This window comes from Chroicocephalus ridibundus, chromosome 7, assembly GCF_963924245.1.
Source record: "Chroicocephalus ridibundus chromosome 7, bChrRid1.1, whole genome shotgun sequence".
Classification (NCBI taxonomy): domain Eukaryota; kingdom Metazoa; phylum Chordata; class Aves; order Charadriiformes; family Laridae; genus Chroicocephalus; species Chroicocephalus ridibundus.
The window spans coordinates 29,777,479-29,804,149 of record NC_086290.1 but is presented as its reverse complement, the minus strand read 5'-3'; the positions used below and the strand labels follow the sequence as shown (position 1 = coordinate 29,804,149).

General features: G+C 41.9%; 1 protein-coding gene across 9 annotated transcripts in view; it reads left to right on the top strand.

The window, feature by feature from the left end:
* Positions 1-26,671, top strand: part of PIKFYVE (phosphoinositide kinase, FYVE-type zinc finger containing) — a 69,663-nt gene that overhangs the window by 16,176 nt on the left and 26,816 nt on the right. For 8 of the 9 annotated variants that reach the window (XM_063341591.1, XM_063341589.1, XM_063341594.1 and 5 more), the window contains 13 exons: positions 2,339-2,428; positions 5,601-5,739; positions 8,368-8,525; positions 9,310-9,421; positions 11,186-11,333; positions 11,832-11,999; positions 17,658-17,720; positions 19,738-19,867; positions 20,220-20,400; positions 21,674-21,748; positions 22,415-22,522; positions 24,618-24,758; positions 25,483-25,609. In XM_063341591.1, the coding sequence (XP_063197661.1) occupies positions 2,339-2,428; positions 5,601-5,739; positions 8,368-8,525; positions 9,310-9,421; positions 11,186-11,333; positions 11,832-11,999; positions 17,658-17,720; positions 19,738-19,867; positions 20,220-20,400; positions 21,674-21,748; positions 22,415-22,522; positions 24,618-24,758; positions 25,483-25,609 (1,640 nt within the window). The remainder of the gene's footprint in view (positions 1-2,338; positions 2,429-5,600; positions 5,740-8,367; positions 8,526-9,309; positions 9,422-11,185; positions 11,334-11,831; positions 12,000-17,657; positions 17,721-19,737; positions 19,868-20,219; positions 20,401-21,673; positions 21,749-22,414; positions 22,523-24,617; positions 24,759-25,482; positions 25,610-26,671) is intronic. The other variant, XM_063341592.1, reaches the window with a different exon arrangement.

Below are 26,671 nucleotides of genomic sequence, written 5' to 3'. Positions count from 1 at the left end.
TCTAATATTTTCAAGTTGAAATGCGGAAACTTCTGAAGTGGAGTTTTAAATTATTTGCAGTTCTTCCTTTAACCTATTGAATCAGTGATTCTATACCAGTGTCAGAGCAGGCTTTTAGCTTCAAATTTTAAAAAGGCAAAACCAAAAAAACTTCCCTTCTAACAACAAGTGTGTTGGGAGGTGAATCGGTGTAACACTGATGCTTTACCTGTCAGGTTTTGCATTGGGCAACAGAGTATAGGAGGTGTTATCTGTGTAAACAAGAGAAAAATGGCGTAAGTAACCAGCTGTTTCAACTGAAGTGGGATTGAAAGGACAGCTGTAAAGGTTCTGTGATCTTCTTTCACAGTATATTTCTTCTTATTGCTCTGAAATGAGAGGATCTTTATTTTTGGAAGATGAATAAAAGAACACTGTACTTTTTCTCAAGTGGTATGCAAGTTAATTTCTGAGGACTTTGATTTAATTTAATGTGGGGGGAGGAAGAAATAATCAGATGTGGTGTTTGTTCTCATTTCCCTAAAAACAGAAGAACAGGCAGGTGTGAAACTACTGAGAAGGTCTTGAGTCAGAGCCTTTTTTTAACTGAGGGACAGTGTTAGTGATATGTGCCTCTCAGCAGATCTCTTCTAGTGATTCTGACAGTATTAAAAAAAAATCTCAAAAACAACTGTCTTCAGAAAATGCCCTGACTCTTGCTTTGCATGTTGCTTTTCAGAGTATGGTGCTCCTATGTAGAAGCAATTAAATAATCACCTTTGGGCCTAAATAAAGGAAAGTACTTCTAGTTTAATGTCATGGTCATTTAAAGCAGTAATGTTGCGATGCTTGGGATAAATACTACCAAATATTGAATTAGGGAATAAGTATACATGCTCAGAATGCTTCTCCTCAGGTGTACAAAATAATCGAAGGTATCATTAGTGCTTTCTTCTGATGTGTTATTAGTATCTTTATTATGGCAATTCAACAACTTGTATATGTGAACATGTAAAGAAAGTATTTGTATCTTTTATTTTGGGCAGCTTGTGGCACTCAAGAAAAATACCGCCTATTCTTGAAAGGTTGATAACTCTGTACAAGAACACTTAGTCTTGTTGGGAGACACTGAATAAACACGGGCTGCTTTTGTGTGTGAGAGGGAGAGAGACTGAGATTAGTAAGTTTATTGTTGTTTTAGGAGGATTAAAATTTTCTTCAGTGCTTGTTGCTCTTAAAATGTAAAACTTTTGCAGTGGGCTTCAGTGCTTTTTTTTAAATACTTACTTGTTAAGTTTCTGATTGACCTTCAGTGGTTTAAACTCAAGATATTGAACTTAAACGGCACCACAGTGTAAAGTGGCAACTCACAGCTTCATAATGGAAACAGTGTTTTGGTTTTTTTTCTTATTTGTGACTTCTGCGTGAGAAGTAGTTTGCTTCAGAGGAAAACTTGGGAGTTGAGTCACTTCCCAAAATAATGTATCTGAGATAGGACTCTTGCTGCTCCTGCTGCCATGCAAGGCAGTGAGAAAAGCATTTAGGGGAGTGATGCTTTATTTACTTGTCTGACATTGCTCTGCTCTTTGGGTAGATGGAACATGGAAGCGTGGGCTCCTGCTTTAACTACCTTGAAGGGCCATGTCCTTTAAAAGTGAAGGAGTGCTGTACTCTGGGCAAGTACAGCTACTCAGGCAAAGTTGTATTGTGTGCATTTTCTCATGAAAAACACTTATCATGCTAGTAACATGTCTACGTCCCAGAGCACAGATGGTACAGCTGTATCAGTTAGAGTGTAGTGGCTTGTATCTGATACAGTTTTGTCAGTAGGAATTTATGTTGATGGTGTAGAGACATCTGGTCTCCTTCCTCCTGGGGTGGAAGGAAAAGGAGGACAAGGGTGATAGCGATCAGGTTAAACAATTACAGAAGGTTGTCAGGCTACCTTGGTAAAAGCTGTCTAGCAATAGCTATAGATAGCCTTGCTTGGATTGCAAAGATGATGTGTTAGGGAGATGGCGGCAATGCCTCTACCTCCAAAACACAAATAGCAGCCTCTAAGGAAGGAGGATGTGTAAGAAAGGGATATAGGGGAACAGGGCAAGAAGGCAAGATAATACGAGAATTAGGAAGAGGCCGTATTGTCCAAGATTTGAGTCTGAAGGGAGAAGACCTCAGCACTGTCCTCCAGATATCATGGGCCTACAGATGGGGACAGATTTCCCTATTCCCTCATTGATTTAACAACCGTGGGTGTGAGAGAGAGGTAACGTTAACTGTATTTTAATTCCAGCTATTCTGACACTGCTGTGTGTGGCAAATCTCTCAAACATCTCTACCATGCTCCTTTTCCTTGCAGTTTGATTCACCCAGACTCTTCAACTACCACGTTGTCTGCACGCCTTGGGTCTGTCCAGGAGGATGCAGGGAAGTCACCAGCTAGGAACAGGTAAACTAATCATATCTGAGTATTTTCTGTTATGGATGCACTCCTATCACACTCTTCACTGTAAAGCCTGTATTTTGGGACTTGTTTTTACTGAGCATGCTGTTTCATGTCTAAAATGGGATATCCCATTACCCTTATATGATGATAAGGAAAGATCATTTGTGTACACAAATGTACGACTTTTGGGGAACCTGTGGTTTGCTGTTCAGTCAGTCAAACAGAGGTGGTGGTGAAGAGGACAGAAAGGGAAAGAAGTGGCTAAGAAAGGTGGAGTTCTGAGGAAGCTAAAGAAAAGGAAGTAACAAGAGACTTGGTAATGGGAGGCAAAGGCCGAGGTCATGGAGGAGCAGAGGTGTAGTTTTTCTTTGGTTTCTGTCTTCATCCTCCCCCTCTCCATCTGCTCTCTCTGCTCTTCCATTAAGTTACTTGTTTAAGTTACCAGGCTTCCTTAGGTTAAAATCCCATCATAGGTCTTTATGCAAGAGTGCTGGAATGAACTTGGAAATATTCATGCGAGCTTTAGTACAAATTGTGAGTGCTTGAGCTTAATCCCACTAAATAGGTTGGTATTAGAAGAACAAGCAATTTCCACTTCACAGTCCTTCTGCTATGGTTCTGGTTACATACTTCCATTATAGTTAAATTGGGGAAATAAAGGTGAGGCAAGGCTATGAGGAAGAGAACAAAAATAGTCCAAATTTCAGTGTTGGAGTCAGGAGACATTCAAAGACTTCTTTTCATTGGTGTAACAGGAATGCAGAACTCCTAGCAATTTGTAGGGATCTGGCAGGACCAGCGAAGGCTAGAGAACTCAGCTGAGAAGGATGCTGCGTGTGCCTTTCAGGGAACGGGCTGCTTGGAATCTTTAGCCTCTGTGTGATGGGAACGGTTAGGGCGACATGCACACTGTGCAGCTGAGAACTAAAGATCTCACCTAGGGGGAGTAAAATCCTGATGAATAAACTAGTACCAAAAAATCAATTCTGGGAAAACATGGCAAGGAGTCCAGAGTTAAAAGTTCAATGCGAAATAACTGCAGTGACGTCAACAAAGGACTGAAACCTTGAGTATGCTCTCCTGCTTCCTGTTTGAATTGATGTCTGTTTTAAAAGGCCTTTGCTGTTTGCTCACGTGCACAGTAGTAGGAGTCAGGCCCAAACTGCTCATTCAAGTTAAAATTTAACTCTGTGGCTGTTTGTGGCCTCACCATAGTACTTACCTGTCTGGACTCACTTTTCAGAAGTAACAATGACGTATAACCTATCCCTGTCAAAATTCTGAACCTGTGGAAACAAAGCTATTGGTTTTGAGCTAAGCACTGCTAGCCTTTAGATCTTCTCAAAGCAGCCATAGACGTTTCTTTGAGGCAAGCTTGACCATGCCTCTTCCTAGATGAGATGAAGCAAAAAAGATGCAGGTTGAGTGCAGGTAGCGGAAGTTACTTAGTATTGTGTGTTTTCCCTGAGAGTGGGTGATATGTGCCTTTTTTTTTCTCAGACTGGTCATTTATGGGGGAAATACTAGCACAACAGTCAAATGCTGCAAGTGGAAGGATTCAAACTTCTCCTTTGCGGGTTCTAAAGGATAAGGATTTTGACTGCAAAATCTCCTCCTCTGTTTTTAGAAAAGATAAATATAATAAAATCCCAGATGTAGTTGGTGATGATGAAGACGCAGATATGAAATCTGACTGTTTAACTCTTGCTTAATGTGCTTTTACACAAATTAAAAATCCCTGCTGCTTGCAGGCTAGGTGGCACAGTTAAAGTAGCTGTTGCAAAACAACTGGGAGGAGTGCTTAATGATGGACTTTCACGTCAGTCTCATCTTCCGCATAAGAATGCTTTCTGTTAAGCTGCATAACTCTGTTAGAACTAACTTTGTTTAACTTGAGAGCATCTGAACAGTAGAAGACTGACAGTTTTAGCCTGCTTTGAATGCCTATGACAGATAGTTTTTGCTTATCACCCCTAGACGTATATGGATGTAGTGCCAACATAGTTTCCTTTGATTCTGCATAAATGACTAAAAAGGACCTAACTTAAACCCTTTATCAACCCAGTATTCCTCCTTAAGAGACAAAAGAGGAAAATGTGGTGGTTTTGAGACTATTGTACCTTCAGTGCCTACTTCCTTGCAGTACAAAAGCTGAAATAGAGTGGCATTGCTATTGCATGCCTGGGCTCAGCCACAACATCCATTGAGAATTCTTGGGAATAATTAGTGTGTCTGTTAGCCAGTTAGCAAACTCTGTGAAGTCACCTGGGTTCCATTCCAAAGACTAGAGGCTGTCAACAGTTCTCATCACTGATACTGCTGCAAACCTCTTGACTTGGTTCTGCATTGACGTTTTGAGCTTCCCTGTTGCTGTATGCAGAAGTATTTTCCATCTTCACTCCTTAGAGCACTGTTAGCACGAATGGTTTACATTGCCTGCTTTTTTGCTGCTGCGTGATGAGAAGTTGCACTCTGCTTCTTCAGAGGCTTAGTCTCGTGAGATATTGGAGCAGAGGGTATCTGGAACTTGTATTTGCATTTGTAGCATTGCAATGATTATTGCGAAATGGTGTGTTTGTACTGGAGTACATAGCCAAGATTTCCTAATCAGCTGGGCTGAGATCAGGTGGATCCTCCATACCTCAGTACAAGGAAAATTGCCAGCTGGAGTGACCTCCAGCTTCAGCAGACAGTTTAGCCACCCTAGGGGACAGATGCTGAAACTTCTAGACTCTGCAAGCTGTCAGATGTATATTTCAGAGAGCTGAGGAGCAGGAATTTTAAATGGATCAAGGAGAGGGGGAATCTCAGTGTCCTGTAACAGGGATCTCTGTGTGGGCTGTCCTTGCTGGCATCTGTCTTGCCTCCAAACCGCTGGAGCTTCTAATTACCCAACATCCCATCCTTTCTCCGGTCTATTCAAATGCAGCCATATATGAATTGATGTGCCTAAACTTAGTTCTAACTGCTTCCTACAAAGAGCTTTACAAAAGCTTGTTTGAGTTAGATGTTCCAAAGCAATACCCTTGCTTGCTAGGGATCCATTCTTCTGCTTTGATGGGGAGGAAGCTTTAAGCAGTAAGAAGTTTCTTTTTTAACATGCGACAAGATCAACGTCTGGTGAAGCACCGCACAACGAACACTTACACTTCAATTCTTCTCTCTTCCACTCCAGATCAGCCAGCATCACTAACCTCTCACTGGATCGATCAGGTTCACCAATGGTGCCTGCATATGAGACCTCTGTCAGCCCCCAGGCCAGTCGCACACATATGAAGGCAGAGACCAGCGAGGATGAGCGCAAAATCCTTCTGGTACCTTTCAGACTTCTGTTTGTCTTGCTCTGTGAAGGCAATGAAGTTTGCCTTTCTTGTATGATGCAGCAGGAGTATCTTGCTGCCTTTAAAGGCTCTTGGCTGAGCACTCTTACCTGGACTTCTCCTCCAGGTGGTGCAGGAATGAAGAATATTGGTGCTGCTTTGGATGCCTCTGTCTTCCCTGAAATAAACCATAGTTTCATATGCTGTTTGCATAAAGGTGTTCACAGTTTTAATCTTCGTAATTGTGTTATGCCATGTGGACTTGGTATATGGTGGCTCCTTGTGGGTTAAACCTGTCATGGCTGTACCTGTAAACCAATGACCTGATTCTGTATTTCTCCAAGTTTAGATTTTCCCTTTCGTAGGCCACATAATTGGGAACTTTAAAGGGTTGCTTCAAAATGGTTACACCATGATGAATGAGTTAAAGCTGCTACAGCTCATTGGGCCAAAACATAACTTGGCCCCTCCCCATGTTTGCAGAATAAATATAACATTTTGTAGAATGTTGTCGTGACGTGCTTGTTCGAAGAAAAATCAATGTGCAACAGTGTTCTGTGTAATCCTATTATCCCCTCCCCGTAGAGGCAGTGTTGCAGATGGCAGTTACTGTACGCTATTCAGTAGAAAACAGTGTTTCTTTTCTTTGAGGGACAGGAAGTGTTTTTCACACATTAAAAGATTCAAGATTGCTCCGCATTGCCAATTTGAAATGAGGAAGGCTATTTCTGTGTTGTCAGGTATTTGTCCGCTGTCAGCAAAATGCATACGAGTATTCCTGAGGGTGCAGAAACACTTTAGTTCCTGTTCTGTTGCACAACTCCTTTCCAGGGTGCTCTGTAAATGGTTAACTATGTGAGGGAGAAATGTTTTTAAGGAACGTCTTTACACCACCATGCCCTGTGTGTGTGTGTTAATGAAGGAAAAATAAAATTTAAAATGCTATGAATGCAACTTGGACCAAGATGATCAAGTGCCAGTGCACTTCAGCTTCACACTGTTTAAATTTTTTTGTCTGTTTCTTTCCCTGGGGCAGAAGAAAATTGGTGGTATTGCTTCTGCTCATGTAAGAGCAGAAGATGCAGTGTCAATTAATGTAGGATTTTCCATGAATTTCTACTGTTTATTTAATGCCCTTAGCATGTGAAGCTGAGTCTATATCAGGAGTTAATTTAAAGCTTAACATATTCCATTCAGAAGACTAATGAACTTTGCTCATGAAATAAAAGGTAGGGGAGGATGTACGTACACTGGGGTAAGCACACACTTCTCTGAACTAGAGGTCAAAATCCTTGAGTTAAAAGGATTTGTTGTGTTCTGCTAGTTTGTCCAGTTTACTGAATTCACCATGTGAGTTCAGGGTAAACTACAAGGCAGCTGAACTGTGGAATCACCAGTTGCATCAAATCCTGTGGTCCTATGACATGTTCTGTCACTGATCCATTTGACTCCATAGCTGGTAGGGAAAGGGAGCTGCTGACATTGCTTTTAGGATAATACCAGGACAGCCACTGCTGGAAATAAAAGCAGAAAGCCAGTCCAGTAACAGAAGTGGAGCAAAACTCTTGGATGTCAGGGCACCCTTGGGAAAGTGCAACAATGTGGGTCTGGCAGTTAACTGGAAAGCTGAAACCAGTTAAAATTTAATTAAAGCTTTTATTTTTTTTTTTCCTGTGTTACGCAAAAGCAGAATGGCTGAGGCATTTGAGGAAGTGAGCTGCAGTGCCTGTTCCCCACCTCTTGGGGTGCTCTGTTTCTCTCTCAACCTACTCCCAGGTCCTAGTTTCCACTCTGCAACAGTGGATTGTGCTGTGCCAAGCCAGGGTGCATATGGGAAAGCAGAAGGGGACAGGTGCAGAGGGACAGTCTGGTATGGATGGAGTGTAGCCTACACAAGAGTTGGCACACATGCTTAACAGGCCCCAAAATAATTTTGAGGTATATGATGAAGTGTTCCAAGTGGGGAGGGGAAAGAGATCCACATACTCAGAAATAATTGAGTTGAGAGGAGTACACACCTTTTTTGCTTAGTAGCCAAAGCTAGCAGTGTCTAAAAAGGCTTGATCCTGAACAATAAAAAAGGAATCCTCAATAAGAAATGGTGTCCCAGAACTTGAATATAGCAGTGTGCATTGCTGTGTCAGTGTGCTTTATATCTGGGCTTGATAATGGAGTAGTGTGTTTCACAAAGCCTAGGTTAAGCACAAGTTATACAGAAAAACCCTCTTCCAAAGGATGAGTTTCCGTTGTCCTCTATATTTACACACACCACCTGAATTTGAGAATAGGGTGCAAGAGGGCAGTAGTGAGGACATAAGTATCTTATAGGCAGTACAAAGTCTTGCCACGTTAAAAACAAAACCCTCTTAACTCTGAGGGTACCCACTTAGTTTGTCCCTTATTCTCAACTTACTAAATAAAAGGAAGGGTATGAGGAGCTGATGTCTTGTCTGTTTGCTGTTTCTGTTTGCACTTTCACATAGGCTGTACAGAATGGCTTAGATTTTATGCCTGTTTGTGGAGGGCTTTTGATCTAGAAGCTGATCTGAGGACCCAGGTTGATGCCCTTGAAATCAGTGCTAAGGTCAGACTAGTAAGTAACTTGCACATCTCCCTGTCCAGGACTCAGTCCAGCTGAAAGATCTGTGGAAGAAGATCTGCCATCACAACAGTGGGATGGAGTTTCAAGACCATCGCTACTGGCTGCGGACACATCCCAACTGCATTGTGGGAAAAGAGCTGGTCAACTGGCTCATCCGAAACGGGCACATAACCACAAGGTAACCCTGATGCTTTAGGACAGCAGGTGTCTCTGTGACAGGAGGTTGTGAGTTTTATTTGATACAGAGTATCCTAGACTGCAGAGATAGACCCTTTTGCAAGGAGATGAGAAAGAAAATTCAGATCTCTCTACTGCCTACCAAAGCAGGTAGGGTTCTGACTCTGTGTGACACAAAACGCCACAGGAAGCTGACTGGTTTGGGAGGTGGTGTGGGAGGCAGCCTACGGGGCAAGTATCACTCAAACATTTAGAGAACAGTGAGTGTGTTACAAAGACTGTCTAAAAATGTTTAACGATACTCCGAAGGGCAAGTCAGACCCTGGGATCAGAGATCACTGATAGTGTCTGACAGCTAAATTTTTGGTGGGGATGGCAAGCCCTTAACCTTGTTAAGTGAGTATAAAGAATCTGGTGTATAAAACTATGCGAGAGGGGGATAAAACTGAGATGGTTCTTAAGTGTAGAGCAACAGCCCTCACTCATCAGAGATGCTCAGTGTGTATAACTCAAGCTAAAAATATTGGAGGAGCACAAACAATATGTCTTAATCGTCTGTTGGAGACCTCAGATGAGTTTAGGGTACTGGCAGTCTCTTCCATCTAGCTCTGTACTTTGAAACAGCACACTCTGCTGTCTCTCCACAATATTTTAAGTAGTGTCTGATTGTGACAAGTCAAATAGCGCGTAGCAAATAACTCTTTCCTTCTGTAGCATGCTTGTACCATAAACCATGTGTGTTTAGAGCTAGACTTAGAAAACAATCTCTATTATTAAACCTCCAGGGTCCAAGCCATTGCAATAGGACAAGCATTGGTTGATGGACGCTGGCTAGAATGTGTCAGTCATCATGATCAGCTCTTCAGAGATGAGTATGCTCTCTACAGACCGTTACAGGTAAAAGGAGTGGGAAAACTATGGTTCTTGGGGTTTGGCTGTGGACTAGAATCTTTTCTAATATTGTTCTCTAGCAGTCGTTGTAGGCTTTGTAAATCATCTCTCCTGTACAGAGAATTGGGGTCCAGGCCTTTTTCCTTAGTGGTTTAAAGCCTGAGGAAGCTACATTTGCCCAGAAAGCTTCAGGGCTGTCCTCTGTGGAGGATGAGGTGTTACATGTAGTGCTGCCTGATGTGGAGGAAAGGGTCTCTAATCTAGGCTAGTGCCTCTCATGGTAAACATCTTCCATGGAGGCCTTGGAATGGCACAGTCTGTGCTTGTGGCAGCTGGCTGTCGTGTGCAGAATCTAGTATCGGTGTGCTATTACTGGTGATTGAGACACAATAATGGTCTTCTGTTTCAAAATTCTTTCTTTAAAAACTTCCAGAGAATGGATATTTTAGATATACAGTGTTAGATCTTCTTATATATTGTATTAGTAACCTTCTTCTGATCTCCACTGATGGCAGTTAAAAAGAATTCAGTACCTCAGCCACATGAGACAAGATTGAGAGGGAGTCTTTGTCATGCCTCCCAAATAGGACTGGCTAGCTGAGGGGGAGGCAGGAAGCCAGTGACCAGAGATGCTATCCTACTGCATTTCATTGCAGTTGAACTTGCTGAGGGGTAAGAGCAGTCACTGGCCTGAGTGTTTGGATTTTTTTTTTTTTTTTTTTTAATTTGAACAAGATATCGCTGTAGCCTCTGTTAACTGAAAACACTCAGCTGAGAATCTTCCATGTTCTGTAGCTTCTCACAATAAACAATGGTTCAGCTGTCCAATGGACCTCAGTCAGAAAGGTTGCGGCCATTAGCATCTTGTCTTCCTCGTGCATTTTGGCTCTTGGCCATAGTCACTGATTGTCCACTGAGATTGCTCTGGGCTTCACCTGGCATCTCAGCTAGTTACTAGCAAACTGAGACAGTGCAGTTAAGTTTGCCCTTATCTAGCAAGTGCTTGTGGATCCCTGTTTGTAACTATTTGTAAGGGACTTACTCAAGGTTTAAAGCCTATTCTTGTTCTCATTTGCTGAAAACACTGTCTAATCTCATTTATCATGAACAAGTGTCAGGAGAAACAGTGTTGTTGACTCAGTTGCTTGCTGCACTCACTGTAGCCAAAGGAATGATAGTGAGAACTGCCTCTTGAGGTGACTGGAGGCATCAGGGTACCTGATGGAAATTGCTTAGATGCTCTCCAGGTTCTCTGGCACTCTAGCCATGCTTTGCTTTGACACAATAGCCCCAGCTAGAGCCCGACTTGTGAGTGAAACTCTTAAAGCTGCTTTGGTCAGTCCCAGAATTGCTCCAGTAACTTAGAATTAGCCTCCACCAAAAGCTGCATGTGCTGGTTTCTGGGCAAAGGATACGGTCATCACCCACCTTGGCTGGGGATAGGAAGCATTCAAAACTGCTTAGCTGGATGTGGTGACAGAAAATGTGCAGTAGAATAAACTTGTTTAGTGCCACTTAGTCACAATTTGTGGGGAGGAGGCAGAGACGAAGCAATGTGGGAAGTGTAAAGAAATACTTGTTTCCTGTGCCAAAGAGTTCCTATTTCATGCCAAGGGGGGTGGCTCTATGACTAACCTGGCTCAGCCCACTGAGAGTATCCTCTGATTTTTAAAATGTCTGATCTGCATTTGTAGCAGGCTGCTTTATAAGACTGCTTAATATTTCAGCAGAGCTGCTCTTTAACACCTTTTTTTCTTCCTTGTCATCTAGAGCACAGAGTTCTCAGAAACCCCATCTCCAGACAGTGACTCTGTGAACTCTGTAGAGGGGCACTCTGAGCCGTCCTGGTTCAAAGACATCAAGTTTGATGACAGTGACACAGAGCAGATTGCTGATGAAGGAGAAGATAACTTAGCCAGTGAGTTTCACCTGAGTCTTGTCCTCACTCTACCTTCTCCCTGTTATCCCCAGTCCTTCAGGACATAGTAGTTTAACCATGTCTTGCTTTATGTGTGTATGTGTTTGTGTGTGTGTGCATGGGGCTGTAAGGATCTAAGCAAACTATAACCTAGCTGGTCCTCCTGTTTCTTACGATGGATACAGTATTTTGTATTTAGTGGACCTGGTAGAGCTTCATACTTCCAATGGAGGAGAAGCATGTAAATTGCTGCCTTCTGTTTCTCAGGCAGACTTCTGTTTGATTTGGGCCCTGTAGTAATGCACTAAAGAATGCCCAATATGTCAGCATGCACACATGAAGATAAGATTAGAACTATGAAAATACTGTATTCCTGTACTATTGCACACTGGTCTTTATGTATTAAAGACAATTTTTCTCCTCTCCAATACCCACCCTCATGATACCCATTTGAACCCTTCTCCTCCCTGTATCTTCCCCCTTATCCAATACTAAAAGACTCCGCCAGCCCTAGCAAGCGCACTTCAGTCAGCAGCTTCCAGTCCACAATGGACAGTGATTCAGCCGCCTCCATCAGCCTGAACGTGGAGCTGGACAACGTGAACTTCCATATCAAGAAGCACTCCAAGTACCCACATGTGCCCCCTCACCCTGCCGACCAAAAAGGTATGAGGTAGTCACCAGCTGGAGTTGCACATGATGGAGAGCTGGGCCCTAACAATACTGACCTGTTTGGACACTACTTTTGTAGCTGTCTTACAGAGGGGGAAATACCATGTTTAGCTGGCACTGGCTTGCAGTTTTGATGTGCTCACCTCTGAGGAGGCTCAGTAGAACTGTTGAAACACCTTCTCTGCAGAGTGTGTAACTTCCCCTGTGACTTTCTCTTTGCAGTTGAAGCAAAGTCTCCTGTCCATCCATAATGGGGCAGATCCACATAGACAGTTTCTGTCTAACTGGGGTGGAGAAATAGTCCGTGGATAAACCAGTTTGATATGTGTCTCTACAGTTTGAGATTAAACTGGAAAAGCAAGCAAGAAAAAAAAACCACCAAACAACAAACAAACAAAATTAACTTGGAATAGCTCTGTGCTGACTTCTGACTGTACCTTAGTAAGCCTACATTTGACAGAAGAATCTCACTGATGAGCAATAAGGCCTAACTTAATCCATATATGTAACATTTGTTCAAAAGAAAACACCCACTTAAGCGAAGCAGGAAGGAATCAAATACTCAGTGTCGAAGACTTCTTTTGGAAGGTTTTTTTTTTTCCTCCTAAATAAGTACTAAATTGAAAAACTCTAAGCAAGATCCTTATGGAAAAAAATAATGTGCCTGCCTGTTGACAACTGCATTCTCCAAATTGGACGAGGGCTGACTGAAACCAGGGCTTGCCACTGGCTTGAGTCTAGTATATTTTAGTTGCTTTACATGCTGGGTGGCAATTGATGTCTTTGCTCTGCTTCCTTACCTAAGGTTACATCAGCTTTGTAGACTTCTATCTTTGCCTGCTTCTAAGGAGTTTCTTATTCTTAATTATTGTTTCACCCCACCCCTTCAGTATTTCCAACTTTAAAAGATGATCCAGTGTTAAATAATTTGGACTCCTCCTAATGAATTAATCCCTTTATTAAAGTCTAACAGGTATCTTCTCTTGTTGTGAATCAGAATGCAAGACTCATGCTTGCATACAGATTGCATGTTCTGAAACTGTGAAAGGGTCACTGAAGAGAGTGAGGGGTGAGAACTAGTCACAGCTGACTTTCAGGGTATGCTAGACATGGGAGAGTGAGTGAGGCAAATTAGAGGGTGTGTTTATCAGTGCCTATTGTAGTCACCTTTTGTTATTTACTAAGAATATGTCTAGAAGAAGGGAAATCTAACTGCTTATTTTTCCCCCAAAGAGAGGATCAGGGCAGATTTGGAATTTGAGTTGATATCAGATGACTCAACGGTAGGGACTGGTTGTCAGCACTGCTGACACCATCTCGTTATTTATAGAGTCATAGAATGGTTCAGGTTAGAAGGGACCTTAAAGATCATCTAGTTCCAACCCCCCTGCCATGGGCAGGGACACCTCCCACTAGACCAGGCTGCTCAAAGCCTCATCCAGCCTGGCCTTGAACACTTCCAGGGATGGGGATGGTTGTTTCCAGCTCATGCCCTAATAAAATTAAAAGCTAATGCATCTACAGAGAAAGAAAGGTGTGGAGAGGGAGAATATATCAATGAATTCCCTTTAGGAGGGAGGGATGCTGGATTAAGTGAGCTTGAAATAGGCCCAGGTGTGCTGCAGTGTCCTATGAATTTACAGCTGTAGCAGATTGATCTTAATCAGCGTGTGTCGGCAGAAAAACAGGCAGTAGTCAGTTTGGCTCTGGTCAGCGTTGTAAGGCTTGTAGAGTGATAGTCCTGGCTTCAGATATATCTGAGTCTTTATCTCCTTATACAAAAAACAGTACATGATGAAGGGGAAACGTAAGAGAGCCTGCCTCTCTCGAAAGCTGTTGACCAAATCAAGGCTTCTTATAGCCAGAACTGAAGCTCTTATGAGACAGATTTTGATGATGGAGAGCTCAAAGAAGATCAGCAGAAAAGGCAAGTCATGAGGGGACTTGAAAGGAGAGAGAGACTTCTGCCTTTGAATTATATACGTTGGCAGCACTCTGCTGTCTTTTGTGAATCTCTGCTGACTGATGTTTGTTACCTTTTCCTGAAATGTGTGGTCTCTTAAGCAGGTTATTCTGTAGGAGTGTAATTCATAGTAGAAAACTTGGAACAATTACTTTAAATAGAATGGATTTCCCTTGAGGGGAAAGTATCAGTAATACGTCCAGAACGGGTACAGGGTGGAGTTGTGCATCATTAAAGTGCACTGTGGAAAGGTAGGTATTATCCTGCAGTTTTTTGAAAAATCTGTATCCTCTGCAAATACAGAGGATTTACTGTACATCTCTTTTTGTTTACCGGCATGAGAGTCTCTAGAGGAAAGGCCAAACCAGGGAGCAACTAGTTAAAATGAATGACAGCACCATGAATAGCAAGACCTGCTTCTTTGCAATAGAGTGACTGAAATTTTGTAGCTACTTAGATGTTGTTACTCAAGGCCTTCAAAAATTAGGTGGGACAAAATGCTACAGTGCATACTGTAGTGCCTAGAGTAGTGAAATGGAATGACTTCTAAAACTTGGTTCTGGAAATATTAAAGGTGGAGTGCAAAGACTTTGGCCCTGTGTTCCTGATTAATCCTGGCTATATTCAATGAAAGATGCCTTCCAGGGTGTTATAGAGTACTACAATGATTAGACAGCCAAGACTTTAGATAGTTAAGCTTCTACATAAAATAGGACATGGTTATTTTAAGAACAGAGTACTGTAGTCAGTCAGCGGTGTGGTGTGTTTGTTGCTGTCAGGGGTCAGTAACTTTGCTGTGACCATTATGGACACGTGTTATTTGGCTTGATTTCACTGGAACTGTCTTTCCTTAGACTGGATGACAGTGACTTAATTTTCTGTGAAATAATGAAGTAAAACTGAAGATCACACCTACCTTTTGAGGCTAGTAACTCAACTTCCTCACAACTGTGTAAATTACAGTCATTGGGGAAGGACTAACAGGACAAAACATCAGTGCTGGAAGTGCAGGTCAACTTTGATCTAAGCGGTTAGTGGGTTTCTTCAAATGATTACAGGATATGCAATTTCCACTAGTCACAGAGGTCAGCTGCTTTGAAGCAACGGCCTGTGATGTACTGTGTTTTAGAACAGAGTGGTCTGTATATTGGCCGAGTCTGACGGCAGGATTTCTTGTGATGTTACAGGCTGACTAATGTCTGGTGTGTTTCCATGAAATTCTAGTGACTCCAAGTTAGCTGGCATGTAGTATCTTACAAATGAGTATAGTGACTCACTTATAGTATCATCTGCCTGAAGACAATGGTACTTTATAGCGTGTATCAAAATGGGAAACAAATAAGATTGTTTTGTGCATTTAAATTGAGAGAAGAGATTAAGTGACTTATTTTAAATTTGGGTTTTATTTGCTGTTTTTTAAAGACATACAGTTATCAATATGGGAAACTTTATTTTCTAAATGTCTTTGCAGCCAGATATCCTTGATCTTGATAGCAGGTATTTTGGGTAGTTAGTTTTTGATGCCTGCATCTAGTTAGGAGGGGGAAAGAGAAGAGGATCGAGTAACCACAACACAGTTCCTTATCACCATTGCTTGCCAAGGCTTAGTGTGCTGTTGCCAGGAGCCTGTTTAGTGCACCTTCTTTTGAGAAGGTGCGCCTCAGTTTTCAGTGGGTATCTGTGGATGTAGCCTTATTTGTGTATCTAGAGGAAAAGCTGTAGTTGCTGGCCAGTCTGTTTTGATGTTTAACCAGAGAAATCTGTAAGGTGTATAAAATCTGCTGGTTTCCACTGGAGACCTGTGAATTTCTGTGTGCATTGTGGTATTTGCTTCTGATGATGCCCCTGAATGCCAGGCTTAGGAACTTGTATGTTCTGGAGCGGTGTTTTTCGGTTTTTTACTTTGTTGTTTTGTTTTGCTGAGCTGTTTGGGGGAGCTGGTAAGATAGTCTCTTGATAGCTAACTGCTTGCAGATGAGGCTACAAAATATGCTACAGGAACCTCCTCCCCATCCAGCGTTCTGTGGAGCGTGATGCATATAGGGATGATGTGAGGTACAAAATGTGTGTTAGCCACTCTCACCATCTCAAACTCACACCTATGGGTGTGTTATCTGTCCAGTTTAGGAAGAGGCATGGTATCTTACCTTGTCAGGAACTTCCCCTGGAGCACAATGGGAAGCGAAGCTATAGGAGGTGAAGCTGTACTGAAGAGAAGACTTCCTAGTTCGGAGCTGCCACCTGTGTTTTTGTTCAGAGCATAACTAAGGTTAGATTTCATGTGGAGTTAACTCCTGCCTTGCCATGCCAGTCAGGGATATATGTCAGACATAATTTGAGTGTTCACAGTAAGAGCTGCAGCCCTGAGGCTGTTGCAAGGTGGCATGGGATGGATGTGCTAGTGTAAATGCTCTTGTGTAGGTACAGCATGACATGACTTTCTCTAGGTAGTCTGTGAGGCTGTGGGTGAAAAAAGCTGGCTTACCTTCAGCATTCAATCAAGCAGTAGGTTGCTTGTAATGCTAAACACTTCATCTAAGCAACAGATGAAGGGAATCTGCAAATCACCACCAAGCTGCAAGGGAGGCTTGCAACTTCTCTTTGGTACATTGATCACTTATTGAGTATCTGCACACTGGTCAACTGCAGACAGGCTCAGATTTTTAAACTAGTGGTATGTAAGGGGTCTCCTGAGTGTTGCTGTTCAGAGACCTGTGATTGCTTGTGTCCTGTCATCTTTCTGTTGCTTTGTGTTGGTGTCTGAAAGCTGCCTGGCTTTGCGTTCTGTTTGTGGCAGTAGGTCAGGACCATTCTCAGGAAAGGTGATAAAGGGCTAGCGTTGGACTTTGGATCATCATGCTGTATAAGTAATTGGGGTATTGCTTTTGTTTTTCCCACTGTACAATCCCTTTTTGTAGAAGCAGGGGACCAACTAAAGGCATAACAAGCTAATGGCCTCTGGAGAAAACAAACTTTTTGTAGGCAGCCAGCCTGCATGAGAGGTCAAAATCTAGCAAGCTAAACAAGTGTAGGAGGTGGAGCTTCATCCTGTTTCCCATATGTGAAGTGATATATAACTCTTGCATTCCTTTGTTGCTGGGAGTTCATCTCTGTCAGCTTGGATTACTTAAAACACTGTAAACTGTTTTAGACTTTAGACTTCTAGCTCTGGAGAGGCAGACTGTTTTTGGTTTCCTTCACTGTGTAAGATAAATCTTATAGCTGGTCTCTCCCTCAGTCTGAGATACTTCATTGGAGTCTGAGAGCAAAATGGCTTCTGAAGCTGCATTTTTAGAGCAGAGGAGGCTGTTCCCTGTCTGGACATTCCCATGGTGTCTGCTCTCAGCTTAACACATTTGTATTCAGATCTAGAAAAGCGCAGCGTGGGTCAGTTGGAAAAGCAAACTCTTTTTAGTTCAGTCTTTGCTCGTGTCTACTTTGTTTGTTTTGTTTCTTCACAGTAATAAGTACTGTTTTCTTGTCATCTTAGAAGTTTTTGATAGAACAAGAATGAGAGGATATTCTTGTCTTGACCACTCATCGAGCTGTTGCTAAATTGGTGACTAAACACTTAGATGAGTAATGCTGCTTCTTCTGGTGTGGGCGTGTACATTGTAATTATATGGGCGCACCAGTGTAACCTGTCATTTTTTTGTCTCCGCCTATCTCCCTCTTCTCTTTTCTTTCAGAGTACTTGAATCCTGAAAACGGAGGGCAGCAGATGTTCTCTATAAGTGATGCTTTTATTAAAGGTAAGGAGAAACTTCAAATGTTGCTGTTGTGCAGTTTTAATATTTTAATACAGCGTTGACCCTTTAGAAACATTTATTTGACAGTAAATCTAAACTTGTTTGTGGCAAAACTGATACATAAACTGTACTCTAACTTTTTTGAATGCACTTTCAAGCTTAAATTTCTTTCACTTCTCAGACTTCTTAATTCAAAAGCACTCAAAGGAAAAAGCTTTTACTCTCTTCTTTTTGTAAGTGTAAGTGGCAAGTCTGTTCACAACTTCCCCACCCACAAACTTGTGTAACAGACACTGATTTTAACTTTCCGTGCAAGCAAATGGAGATGTGATGTGATTAATTGTACTGTTTCTATAGAGTAGCTTAAAGCTTCATCTCTTAAGTCTTCCTGGGTTTCCTGTCATCACCACCACTTCTACTTCTGAAATGAAAGGCCATTAGCTGCAGTTGTGAGGTTTAAAACCCTTCCAATATTTGTGTCAAGGTGCACTTGTTAGCTTTTTTCTCCCAGTTAATGGTGTTGATTTTGGTGAGCTCCTAAGAGAAGGAAACAAGAAGGAAACCCAAGCGTCTGTGCAGTCAGAAAAATAAAGTCTTTGATTAAACTGACGCTTAGTTTTTAACTGAGCTTTTGCAGGAGAAAGAAAAGGGGAAAACCCAATGTAACTTCTCTTAATCCTCTACACAGCTAATTTTGGGTATGGAGCATCTGGAAGAAATTAATTGTTGTTTTTAAAAAGTCTTTTTTTCAGTAGTCCTGCTCAGGTTACTATTGTATAAGGATTTTGCTGTTGTATCATGAGCTCTGAGGAGTTTTAAGCTTGAACTCTGAAGGCTTACATACTTGCTGATGAAAATTTGTACAGTACTAGCATAAATTACTTATAGTCAGCCATTATGAGAATGGGGAAGTTTTTAACTTCCCTCTATAGTATCATAACACCTGTGTGGGAAATAACCTAGTAGCTCTTTCAAAGCACAGAAAACTGTGCTGAAATAACCTCTAATCTTGGTATACTGCCAGAGTACAGTTCTAAGGAGTTACTACAAAATATAGTCATTGAAGGTGACAGGCTCCCTCCACGTGAGGACTCTCTTTTCCTGTTGAAACATGCTTTCTCCTTCCAAAATCAGAAAGGGCTATAGTTCATACTGTCATTTAGGATTAAAAAAGTTGTATTCAGTGGGTACATTCTTCATTGTCATCGTGTTTATTGTAGCAGGGAGATACCTGGGTATGCGATGGTTTAGGTGGATGGAGGTGAGAAGATGTGCTGAGATCTTTTAAAAAGCTTGAGCCACTTTCTTGACAGAAGATCCTTGAGCATTCTGTAGTATTAAATGCTGTGACCTGACAGCTCCCTCTGCACCTGAGCAGCAAAGAGGTGCTGTGTGGGACTGGGGCTGCAAGTCACATAAAGGTTCAAAAGTCTGACATATGAATTGGTAGCACAGCATTTCTTTAAAATATGTTTGGGAGATGTGTGAAACAAGGCCTTTACAAAGATATTTTTGATACTTATGCTGCAGCCTGAATGAAATAACTAGATCTTTTAATACCACCTATACATAGATGTCTTCAAATCAGGAGCTTTTTGTGGATCAAATCAGTGCCTTTGACCAATGTTCGAATTCTAAAAGGCATTAGACTATGTATTATGAACATACACAATATTTGGATTTTGCTGCTTATTTATAGGCAAAACTGAGGAGTAAGATTTTTTTTTTTCCTTGTCTCAACAAACTTGATAACGATTCAATTCCAGAAGAGAAAACGTTCTGCTATATACTAGCAGTAGAAGAATCTTAGTAGCTCACTTTACCATTGTACACTCACCACTGTTATACTCAGTACTGGTTGCTGCATCATGTTACTGTGATGTCTAGCTGAAACTCAGTATTTCAAGAGGCTTAGACTATATCTTAGTAATTTCTTTCCTTTTCAAAGTAGCCTTTCAGAAAGACACAGGCATTCAACTGTGACCTTATATTAACACAGATTTTTTTTTGTCTCTTGCAGAGTCGTTATTCAACAGAAGGGTGGAGGAGAAGTCCAAAGAACTGTTTTTCACGCCTCTAGGCTGGCACCACAGCAATCTGGATCTATTGAGAGAAGAGAATGGGGAGAAACAAGCCATGGAAAGGCTGCTGTAAGAAACATGTAGAAAATGGAATTTGCATATCTTGAGTAAAAATTCCTGAAGCCCCTATATTCTAACAACTTTCAGTGGAACTTGATCTACAGTGGACAATACAAGGGACTAATCTGCATTAAGAAAACAGCATTTTTACAGTATCTTTTGATTGCTTTTTTTCCCCCCTGTGACTTTTATATATTGAAGTACAGGACCAGAGTTGACTGTAGAACGTTCTAGGCAGCTGTTTCTTCAGAGGTCTTCCTGCACCGTAAATGTTAAGAAATTTACTTCTAAATGGGATTTCAACTAATCACTGCTCTGTATTTTTCTCACAAGAAATCTATTTGTTTCGCCTTTTTTCCAGGTCTGCTAATCACAACCACATGATGGCACTGCTTCAGCAGCTTCTGTACAATGAGTCCCTGTCACTCTCCTGGAGGGATATCATTGTACCTGTGGTCTGCCAGGTAGTTCAAACTGTACGGCCTGATGTCAAGAACAGAGATGATGACATGGATATCCGCCAGTTTGTCCACATCAAAAAAGTGAGTTTCAGACAGTGCATGTGGAGAAACAAAAGGTTGTAGTTTCTGGCAGCACCCCTTGTTTGAAGAGAAGAGTCCTGTTCCCACTGCCCCCAGCATATTCAGTGGTGTAACTGGCCAGCGTGGCCTTTGGATAAGGTGCGGTTCTAGAAAAAGTTGCACAGAAGGACCTTTACATCCTGTGAAAGGTGCTTTAATACCCTGGAGCTGACATCTTCTTTCAGGCTGTAGGTTGCAGAAGGTAGCAAAGGGCAACACCTCTGTAATGACTTGCTTCCTTTTTTGGTTTCTGCTTGTTTTGTGCTTGGGTTGGAGATGGACTGAATGCTGGACAAGTAGCTTGCAGGAGTCTGTGTAGCAATCCGTTGCTGTATAACTATCCATTATGGAGGATGGAACTCCTCCCATGCCAAGTACAACGACTTTCTTCAAGAGGAAAACTTAATTGTTATGGAATGGTGCGTCTAGTTCTGCCAGATGGCCCAGTGTTGACACTGTTGAACTGTAAGGCTGGAGTTGTGGCATGCAGAGTTTCTTCTGAGAGGCTGATGTGAAACTAACATCCAAGGAGCTAGTGTGACTGAGGATCAAAGCTTGGGCTTATTTTTTCTTTGGCAAAATTCACCTCAGAAGGCCTCTTTTGTTTGGAAGCCATATAAGATGTGAGGAGAGCCTTACAGTTCTGGTGGTAGGTCTGTGGCATCTCTTCAGGCAACATCAGTTATTGCTGCCTCTCCTGAAACTCCAGTTCAAAGAGCAGATACTCAGAGGTGAAAGCTTTTCATAGCTGTCTGCCGTTTTCACACGCTGATGAAATGTTCTCTGAAACCTGTTATTCAGAAACCCATTTCATGTTGTTTATTACTGCTGTGATGGGTTGTGACTGGAGGCACACCAATCAAGTGTTTGAAGTTTTCAAATAGTAGGTAGATGTTTGCTTGGTTTTCTCATTTTTTTCGCGTGTGCTCCCCATGGCCTATAGAAGTTAGGTTCCCTTATTATGTTCCAGAATGTACCCAGCTTAACAAATATGCATCTGTTGGGAGGGCATAGAGATCCTGGAACTTAGTACTTATTTTCATATTGTCCTTAGTTTGCCAGACTTTAGAGAAGAATTGTGTGTCCAGCATGACTGTATCTGATCTTTCATCTGATAATTGATTAATTGTGTAGCTTGCACATAAGCTACAGTAGGTATTCTACCTGTTACGTTTACTGCATGAGGAGTTATGGGAGTGTATGACAGTTCTAAAACCGTTCTTTGCTTTATTAGATCCCTGGTGGAAAGAAATTTGACTCCATGGTGGTGAATGGATTTGTTTGCACGAAGAATGTTGCACACAAAAAGGTAATGCAGGTTTGATTGATTAAGTGCTGGCTGTAGTGCATGCTGAGGAACCAAGTGTGCTGTGACTTCCTTTTTTGTGTTGTGAAGCTTTTCTTGCCACTCAGGAAGTCTGCGAGCTCTCTCTAGTTTGAGACCTTAAACAAGAATGGCTTTTAAAGCATTTATTTTTCCAAGCTGTTTTCTTTTAGCCCAGAGATTCTAGGGGTGGAAGCTTTCCTCATGCATGTATAGAAAAACATCCTTTCCACCCCTACCACCCCAGAAGGCATCTAATAATTACCCCAAGTTTTAGCTAAAAAAAGGCATTTGTGGTTCTGACTTATTTAAAGGCTCGCTTTACTATATTGTCATAAGACAGGAGATCAAGAGAGAAGTGATCTGGGTGGAGGCTCCAAAGTGTATCAAGACTCTGGGGTTCTTGGGAGTGACTGTAAAACATCTAGCATTGCACTCTTACTGGACAGTAGCTGTGAAATACCAACAACTCTGTGTAAGATCTTCAGAAGAGGAAGAATGTGTAGTTGGGTCTGCAGGGGGGGCATAGCTGAGACACCCTTTGGGGAGAAAACCCAAAAATCAATCGTGGCAACTCTGTCTTTTTTTCTTGTACTTTTTCCCTTCGAGGTGTTTGTATTTTTGTTTTAACTATTTTTGTGTCTTCTGTAGATGAACTCTTGCTTAAAAAATCCCAAAATTCTTCTGCTGAAGTGCTCAATTGAGTACCTCTATCGAGAAGAAACAAAGTTTACCTGCATAGACCCTATAGTTCTTCAGGTGAGAGCATGCTTTTGTTCTTGGTTAAAATTGCCTGAGGTCTAGTGATTCAAACAAAATGATTATTAGTGCACATATGATTTTTTTTTTCCAGTGTGTAAGGTGGAGTTGAGTGAATGGGATTGCATAGGAAAGAGAAAAATTTCCTCTTCTGGCAGCTAGCTAAGAAAACTGCTGCAGTAAATACAGGACAAACCTGTAGTCTTGTGCTGAGGGTTTTTGTCATCCATTTAGCTGTACTGAGAGTGATCTTATGATCCTCACACTTAAATGCAGCATTTTAGAAGAGACGTTTTTAATGATATATGCTGTATAAGGCATGTGGAGTTCAGAAGGTCAGAACTAGCGTCGTGGTTTAGGTATGTGAAGAAGTATTAGAAAAGTTGCATTAGGTTGCACCCATTTTATTTCTAGTCAGGCTTGAAAAAATGGGACAACAACCAACCTAATGAAGTGATGAACTAAAAATGTCACTTTGGAAAAGGTGCCCTCCCCCTGTGAGCCCCTGAGGTGCCTTAAGTATGAAAACGCTGAAATGGATAGACCGTTTCTTTAACACACTGCATTCCTGTCTGAGAGTCAGTCTTCAGGTGTTTGCCAGGATACTCATAACAAGGGTATTTGGTGCCCTACTGAGCTTGGGCCATAATGTTTGTTTCTGTATTTGACTATTTCTTTATCATATGCATTTGGGATCACGTCTGATTGGTGATTAATTGACAGGATTACAGGTATAAAAGCTTTAGCAATAACACCTGTCTCAGCCTAGTGAGTTGGTTTTCTAGTAAAAGCTTAAACTGAGATTTATCCTTTGTCTGAATGATGTTGAAGTATCTACTATACTTTCTAAATACTGGTCTCCGATTGTGTCAGTGTCTGCTTCAGAACATGATCATAACTATTTGTGTACCTGCATTAACGTCCTATCAGACAGAAAATACTACAGAAATAGTAGTTCAACTGAAAAGTTTAGTGTCTGGCAAAAGCTTTCTTTGCTACGCTGACGTGAATGTTTGTGTTCTAAGGAGCTGGCAAGGGGTATCTTTCTCTTGCACAGAACTTTTAAAACCTGACTGTTGTGAGCTGCATTAACACAATTGAGAATACCTGGCTTGGGAAGCCGTATCCTCCCTCTAGCAGTGTAGGCATTTAGTTCTGATAGAGTTGCAACCCTGCTTTCTCTTTCTATGCATGGTAATAAAAGTGTGTGGGGGATAGGGAGATGGAGTGAGAAGGTGGGCATAGTTAGAAGAGCAATTTTGCAGTGCGCAGTGTTTGGAATCCCACTCCAGAAGCACTGTCCTCAAGTACAGATTTAGGGACTGAGGCTCTGTGTGCAGATCATAGAATCATAGGGTTGGAAGGGACCTCTGGAGATCATCTAGTCCAACCCCCCTGCCAGATCAGGGTCACCTAGAGCAGGTTGCACAGGAACGCATCCAGGTGGGTTTTGAATGTCTCCAGAGACGGAGACTCCACCACCTCTCTGGGCAGTCTGTTCCAGTGCTCTGCCACCCTCAAAGTAAAGAAGTTCCTCCTCATGTTTAGGTGGAACTTCCTGTGCTCAAGTTTGTGCCCATTACCTCTTGTCCTGTCCCTGGGCACCACTGAAAAGAGCCTGGTCCCATCCTCCTGACACCCACCCTTTAAGTATTTATAAATCTGTAAAGGCGTAGAGCACTGGTGTAATTTTCATGAATAAAGTGTCTCTGGGTGCCAGCACTCAACATTAGTATGTCTCTGAAGGTGGAGAACACAGTATTGCAAACAGCTTTGGTTTAGGATGCTCCAATTCTAGCACCTTTTGAAAATAAAGCCTTTTTCCATGTAAGGTGCATATATATATACATTTGGATTCTGCTGCAGGTCTCTTACTTCAGACTGTCATTGGACTATATCCTCATGCGCAATTAGTACATATAACAAATTACTGATAAATTGGGTGTTGTGCTGCGGGGGTGGGGAAATGTTGGACAACAGGCAACTGATCGTACTTTTGGGATAGCTGGTTTACCTGTTTTGTGGGAAACACTTAAGTGTGTTTTTTCAGATGGGTTTGCAGTAGTTAACTGCCATACTTTGTTCCTGTCTGCAGGAAAGGGAATTCTTGAAGAACTACGTACAACGGATAGTTGATGTCAGGCCTAATTTGGTCCTTGTTGAGAAGACTGTGTCCCGAATTGCTCAGGACATGCTCTTAGAGCACGGTATCACTCTGGTCATCAATGTCAAGCCGGTGAGCATTTTCTGTCAGTCAGACTGGGCTTTGTGGGTGGTTCTCTGTAATCTCTCCTTTTAGCAAGCTCCCTGGAGAAAGCAGAGTTGTCTTATTTTCTTCTTTAACTAAACCTGGAGTCTTTTTTAACAGTACTTCTATTCCAAGAAAGCAAGACAGCAAACCTAAAGCTCAGCTATTTTCCTCAGCTCTTCACAGCTACTCTGCTGTGTCCTTGCTTGGTAGGTCCTTGTACCCTGGCTTTGTTCTAGTTAACTCTGACTCCTGGTTAACAAATTCTGCGTGGGTCCTCAGTGATCTCCCGAGAGCCTCTCTGTCCCCGTGAGGCATGGCACAGACAGCCAAACAGAGAGGGGCTGTGGGAGTTGGCTGAGCTCCTGATAGCTAGCGCTATGCTGACTCCACTGTACCTCCTGGAACTCTTTTCACTTGAACAGATTCAGATATCTCCAAGGAAGGGCACAGTCTTGCCTTTCATCAGAAATGTTTACCCAACTGCTTTTCTAAGATTGTGGGTGTATATTGTGGGTGTGTGTTTGTGACTGGGTTTAACCCAGAGCTTGTGTCTCAGTGAGAGGTTTCCTCAATCATGCTGGCATTTTTTTTTTGTTTTGTGGTGATTTGTGTGTTTTTGTTGTTTGTTTGTTTTTTTTAAGAGCAAGCTAAGGATGGTAGTAACCTCTTTGTAGATTCTTACTGTTATTTCCATTTTTTTTTTTTTCAGCAAGTGTTAGACCGGGTAAGTCGAATGACCCAGGGAGACTTAGTGATGTCAATGGATCAACTGTTGACCAAACCACGCTTGGGAACCTGTCATAAATTTTACATGCAAATTTTTCAGTTGCCCAATGGTGAGTAAAGTTTGATGTGTCTTAGCTTGTGTGCGTGAAAGGATAAATGCTTTGCTTCTCTTAGCTGGATCTAAACTGTTGGGTGCTTTGTGTGTTCAAGTAGTATCCTTCCTACTCATTTTTCTTGTGTTACATCTTGGAATTACAGTGAACTGGCTGTGGATACAAAAGCATGATCTTACTAAGATGAGACACACTAGACTTTAATTAGGCTGGCTTCTTCCTTACAAACTGTTTTTTTTTTTTTTTTTTGTCTTCCCACCACCCTGGAGTTTGTCTAGCCCAGCTTCCTGTTCAAAACAGGAAGGATTAGTTTCAGTGCAGGATCAGATTTCTCAGGGCTTTGTCAGCCAACTGTTGAAAATGTTGCAGAACGGAGATTTCATAGCCTGTCTGGGCACCTGTTCAGTTATTTAACAATCCTCAGCATAAAGAATTTTTCTACATAGAAACAGAGAATCATAGAACAGCATGGGTTGGAAGGGACCTCGAAAGATCATCTGGTCCAACCTTAATGCATCCAATAAAAATTTGCCTTGTTCCAATTTGTGCACACTGCCCCTTGTGCAGTCGTTGTGCACCTTTGAGAAAACGAGTTCCCCCTTCTGTGTAACCCCCTTTAGGCGGTGGAAGTCTCCAAAGGAAGAAGGAGGAAATGCTGCTTGACACATTACCAGTGGTGCTGGCACACATAAATGCTGTTAGTGCAAATCTTTGTGGAGATGCAGTCTTTGCATCTCTTCCCCTTCTGCTTCCCCATGCCCCCTTCAGCCTTTAAATTGTGCTCAAAATCTTGTAGGCTTTTCACTTGAAAGGGTGAGCAAACATGCCCAGGAGGGTAGTGATTCTTTTGCTTCACTGCTGCAGAGTCTAAAGTGATCTTAAAATATGCTGTTCCATGTGGCCTTTGCTTGGACTTTATGATTTGTTTTACGAAACTGGAGAAGATTTATAGCAAATGCTTGTTTTGCTTGTGAAAATAAGTTATTTCAGTAGTGATGTGAATTTCTGCAACTGGATTGTGCTACCAATGTTACTTGCTCTTAGTCTCTGTTACAGTCT